Below are 4473 nucleotides of genomic sequence, written 5' to 3' on the forward strand. Positions count from 1 at the left end.
AAAAAAAAAAAAAAAAAAAAAAAAATGAAAACCATAGTAACAGATCGCCACTTACTTCACTTACCAAATGTAACGTACGAATCACAAAACAATTCTCTCATTTTTTTACATGTCAATGAACACACACAAATGACAAATCACACCATAAACCAAACAAGTTCCATTCTCGTTTAGTTCGGTATTAAACCATGCAGATACTGATATATATTCACGATTCCTACCTGTCGACTCGACCCACATTCCGAAACGCCCGTCCACGAAAAACGGCGAAGCCAAGAGCATGCCCAAAAATCGCGGCTAGGAAAACGCCACCATTGAACGAAACAACAGCAAGAATCACAAGGTAGCTAAACCCGGACTTAACAGCAAACATAGCCGTACGGAAAGCAACTTTAGCAAGCTTATCAGCACCCGGTTTGATAGAGTCTGCGTCAGAGCACCAAGCTAGCCACTCAGCCAAGAACGCCAAAAAGAAAACGAAGATAAGTGCGAGTGCATACATCCCACGGTCAGAACCAGGCCATCCTGAGAAGAGCACTTGGCAGTTGTAACCCCAATAAAAAGTGGGGTGTAACAGTGACGGTCTGTGTGGCGTTTGCGTTTGCGTTATAGTGTTGGTGGTGTTCCAAGCCTCTACTACGTTTTTGCTCGACAACATTTTCTTTTAATTTGGTGGGGAAACAAAAAAAAAAGGAGAATTGGGAGAGGTCGTTGTCGTAGTGGACATAAGGGGACTTGGCTAGTCTTAGCCTATAAAAAGTATTTCGTCTTGAGAGGAAGAGACTGGTCCTACTAATTATATGCTATGTTCTTGTTATGAAGCAAACTCGAGATTTCCTTGTCGGATTTTTCTTTCAAAAAAGCTACACTAAGTCCATTAATAAAGTTTTTATTTGCCGTATATTTGTATTCAAAATTCGTTTTTTCCAGCTTAAATATAAACAAATTAATGCATATATACATATTTTGTAAGCTAAGTAGCTAGCTAACTATAGGTAAAGTATCTTCTTCTTTTTTTTGTGTACGTAATATATTTTTTTTGTTAAAGGTTTTTCTTATACGTGTATATATAAGTTACATAAAAACTACATGATCCAATAAAATGTAAATTAAATTAACAGCGAAAAATTAATCTTATTTTGAAAATTGAAATTGTCTCGGCAGAGAAACAGTTAAATGTTTACTTTACCAAAAGAAAACATAGAAAATAAGCAAAAAGAAGAAGAGCTATACGGCTGGATTATAAAACATGAAAAAGGAGAGATGCATGAGGTGGTATGGCGCTATAGTTAAAAGCTTTTCTAAAGTTATTGTAAATACTGNCGCCACTTACTTCACTTACCAAATGTAACGTACGAATCACAAAACAATTCTCTCATTTTTTTACATGTCAATGAACACACACAAATGACAAATCACACCATAAANAGCTCTAGCTCGGGATGGTTTGTCTTGACAATTTGGAATTTAATGATGTCGAGTTTGTGTGCGATTCTAAGGATCCAGGCTATTGTTGATCCAAGTGATAAGTGGCTTCGACTTCAAATTTACAAAATCGAGAGTTTTGACGATAAAAAAGAAGATTTCAACCCACTTTCTCCTTCCGAAGTCGCCACACATATCTATGTGCGGATGACATAGCAAAATATTCTTGTGAGACCTATATATCTAGTTAATGGTTGAGATGGATAATCACAACTTGTATATATTTTTTGGTAGTGAAATATAAGTAAATTAAGTTTGAGAGGGGGAGAGAAGAAGGAGAGCTATGTTTGTGTTCATCTACCACAAACATTGTGTAGACATATATACACTTCAAATAGAACCGGAGGATCACTCTCAACTAAAACCACCTTATACGGATAAGCCAAGGAGATCTACTCAACTAAAACCAACTTTACACTTTTCGTAATGAGTAACAAAATCTATTTCAAAATTACACTTTTTCTCTAATGCATTTCAAATTTCCACTTGATTGATGTAAAAGTGTATATATTCGATTCACTGGTTTTGAATCTAGATCTAATGTCAAGGCACACCTATATATATGAAAAAAAAACAATTATATTGAAATCCATAGCTTTCTATTGTTTTTCTTCAGCGGAAACAGTGCTTTCAATAATGCACAAAAAAAAAAGGAGAATGATAGCAAAATAACCCACACAAAACAATTTCATGCATCTTAGCCGGACCAAAAATTCCCTACGAAATCATTGTCAGCTTTCTTACTCATCACATCATGCGGTACGGTACCACCACCCTTTGGACCACCCCAATTTGACAAAATCACATCCAATAGATCTTATCAAGACAAGATTTCCAAATCAAACTAAAATGTAAGAGGAAGTACCAAATTTAGAACACTAAACACCGCAAGTTCTACATATTTTAGTTGTACAAATCTCATCCTATCACCACTAACCATAATAAAGACACAACTTCATCTGTTACATGTTTTAATATCAGAATTTATTAAATCAGAGTAAAGAGTAAAGACAGGATATTTAACCGAAGAGAGTGTGTAATAAATAAGTGACGAAGGAATTAAATACAGTAGTAGATAGTAACTGAAACTCAAGTGTTTGGACTTTAGTGGCAGTTTTAAGTACTTTGCTTCGGACAGAATCATCTTCTACAAACAAACACACACACACACACTACATTCTTCGTCTCCCTTCGTCTTCTACCTTTTTTTTTTTTTTATTTCGCGCCACCAAGCTTCAAGCTTTTCTTTACCCTCACATAGCTTTCTCCGATCTGCCTGAGTTTTTTTCTCCGTAAGTGGTCCCTAATTCCCACTTTTACCATCTCTCTCTCTCTCTCTGGTTTGGTTTGGAAAAAAGAAAAGGGAAAGTGTCAATTTCGTTTTTGCTTTCTCTTTCTTCTTCTTTACTGATTTTCTTAACAAAGGTTTCTGATTCTCCTAAATTTTACTTAGATCTGTGTTTGTGTGTGTGTGATTGATTCCTAAGAACTACTCAGAGATCTACAGATATTCTCCAGAACCTCAATTCTTCAAAAGCTAAGAATTGAGAATGAAGTATTCAATTGTGTGACTCCATTGAGTTCTCTTGTGAAATAATTATGCTTTAATTCTCTCATAATCTTTGTTTTTTCTTTCTCACATGTTATGTCTCATAATTTGCAGAGTGTTTAGTCTAAAGGTGGATGAAGATTTGGTATATAGTCTTGAATGCAATATAGAGCCATTTGAGGAGGTTGCAGGTGATTATATTATATCACTATGGTGAGGCAACAAAAAGCCTCCAAGGTTCATGAGGATAGATATCCCTCGTGTCAGGGCAAGGATGAGCTGGTGAAGCATGATATGTTGGATCCGCCAAGGTATCTAAGAAGAACTAGAGAAGATTTTCGCGGTAAAGCGCTCAGTTTTGGGGTTTTGGACTGGAAACAGTTGGAAAAATGGAAAGATACTAATGCAGAGGGAAGCAAAGGGTCTTCATGTTGTAGCTATGAGGAAACTGCTGCAAGTTCGTTGGAACTAGATTTATCAACCGGTGTTGTCAAAAGGTTGGAGGTGGATTTGAAGTCTCAACAACACATGAGAAATCACAGTTTCTCACTTAGATCACAAGCTTATTCAGATGCAATGGATGCTGATACAGTGATGAGAATGGATCAAAAGGGAAAACGAGATCATCAACTTCTGAGTATGAAGCAAAAAGAACATCAAGTATCTCCAAATAAGAGTCTATTAAAGAAAGAGCTAAGTAATGCCTCTGAGCTTAGCTCGTGTATCTCTCCAGGGTCAGAGACAAGTTCAAAGCTTTTATCTGAGGCATCTAGCACAGTTGAATGTCAAGATAGGAGGCGTGATATCGAAGGCGAATGTTCAAGTCCGGTAACTGTGGTTGAAAGGAACCAAAATTTTGTTGAGAAACCATCTTTGTTGGATAAAAATATTCACATTTTGACATCTAAAAAGGGAAGAGATGCTTCCCCTAACCGGCGGTTTAGCTTCAGTTTTAGTCAGATGAGTAGAAGTTTCAGTTCCAAAGAAAGCTCATCTCATGCTTCAGCTAAATCAGGTCCTTTGACATTCAACGACTCAGTTTACCCCAATCACCACCCAACCAGAACAAAGCCAAAGGGTCACAGCAGAACAAGATCGGGTCCTATATTAATACCCAAAACCGAAAAAAGGAATGTCCCATTACAAGTAGCTTCAAAACCTTCTTCCAACACAACACCACCAACCATGGAGAAGAACCAATGCAGATCAAGAGTTCACGCTCTTTTGCAATTCACATTGAGAAAGGGTATCAACTTGTTTCAGTTTGTGGTTGGAGACAACAACAGCAATAATGTTCTTGCCGCCACCATGAAGAGTTCAGATTCTTCTACACGGTCTTACACATTGTACACCGTCAACGAAGTCAAGAACAAGAGTGGGAACTGGTTAGGCCGCAACAAGAATGAACATCCATTTGTACATACAACAATTGGTCATAT

General features: G+C 37.0%; 2 protein-coding genes across 3 annotated transcripts in view; one reads left to right on the forward strand and one right to left on the reverse strand.

Moving 5' to 3' along the window:
- LOC104782219 (copper transporter 4) lies at positions 52-708 on the reverse strand. Its single transcript, XM_010507091.1, has one exon. It carries the CDS (start codon positions 656-658, stop codon positions 218-220), a length of 441 nt encoding a protein of 146 aa, XP_010505393.1. The 5' UTR covers positions 659-708; the 3' UTR covers positions 52-217.
- Positions 2584-4473, forward strand: part of LOC104782220 — a 4464-nt gene continuing 2574 nt past the window's right edge. The window contains exons 1-2 of one of the 2 annotated variants that reach the window (XM_019244945.1): positions 2584-2777; positions 3149-4355. In XM_019244945.1, coding sequence (XP_019100490.1) covers positions 3245-4355 — 1111 coding nt within the window. In that variant the 5' untranslated portion in view covers positions 2584-2777; positions 3149-3244. Of the gene's footprint in view, positions 2778-2818; positions 3051-3148; positions 4356-4473 lie in introns of those variants that run through there. The other variant, XM_019244946.1, reaches the window with a different exon arrangement.

Source organism: Camelina sativa, chromosome 4, assembly GCF_000633955.1.
Source record: "Camelina sativa cultivar DH55 chromosome 4, Cs, whole genome shotgun sequence".
Classification (NCBI taxonomy): Eukaryota; Viridiplantae; Streptophyta; class Magnoliopsida; order Brassicales; family Brassicaceae; genus Camelina; species Camelina sativa.

Bases quoted from the DNA above. Each gene is read 5' to 3' on its own strand.
- LOC104782219 (XM_010507091.1), bottom strand. From the start codon at position 658: ATGTTGTCGAGCAAAAACGTAGTAGAGGCTTGGAACACCACCAACACT.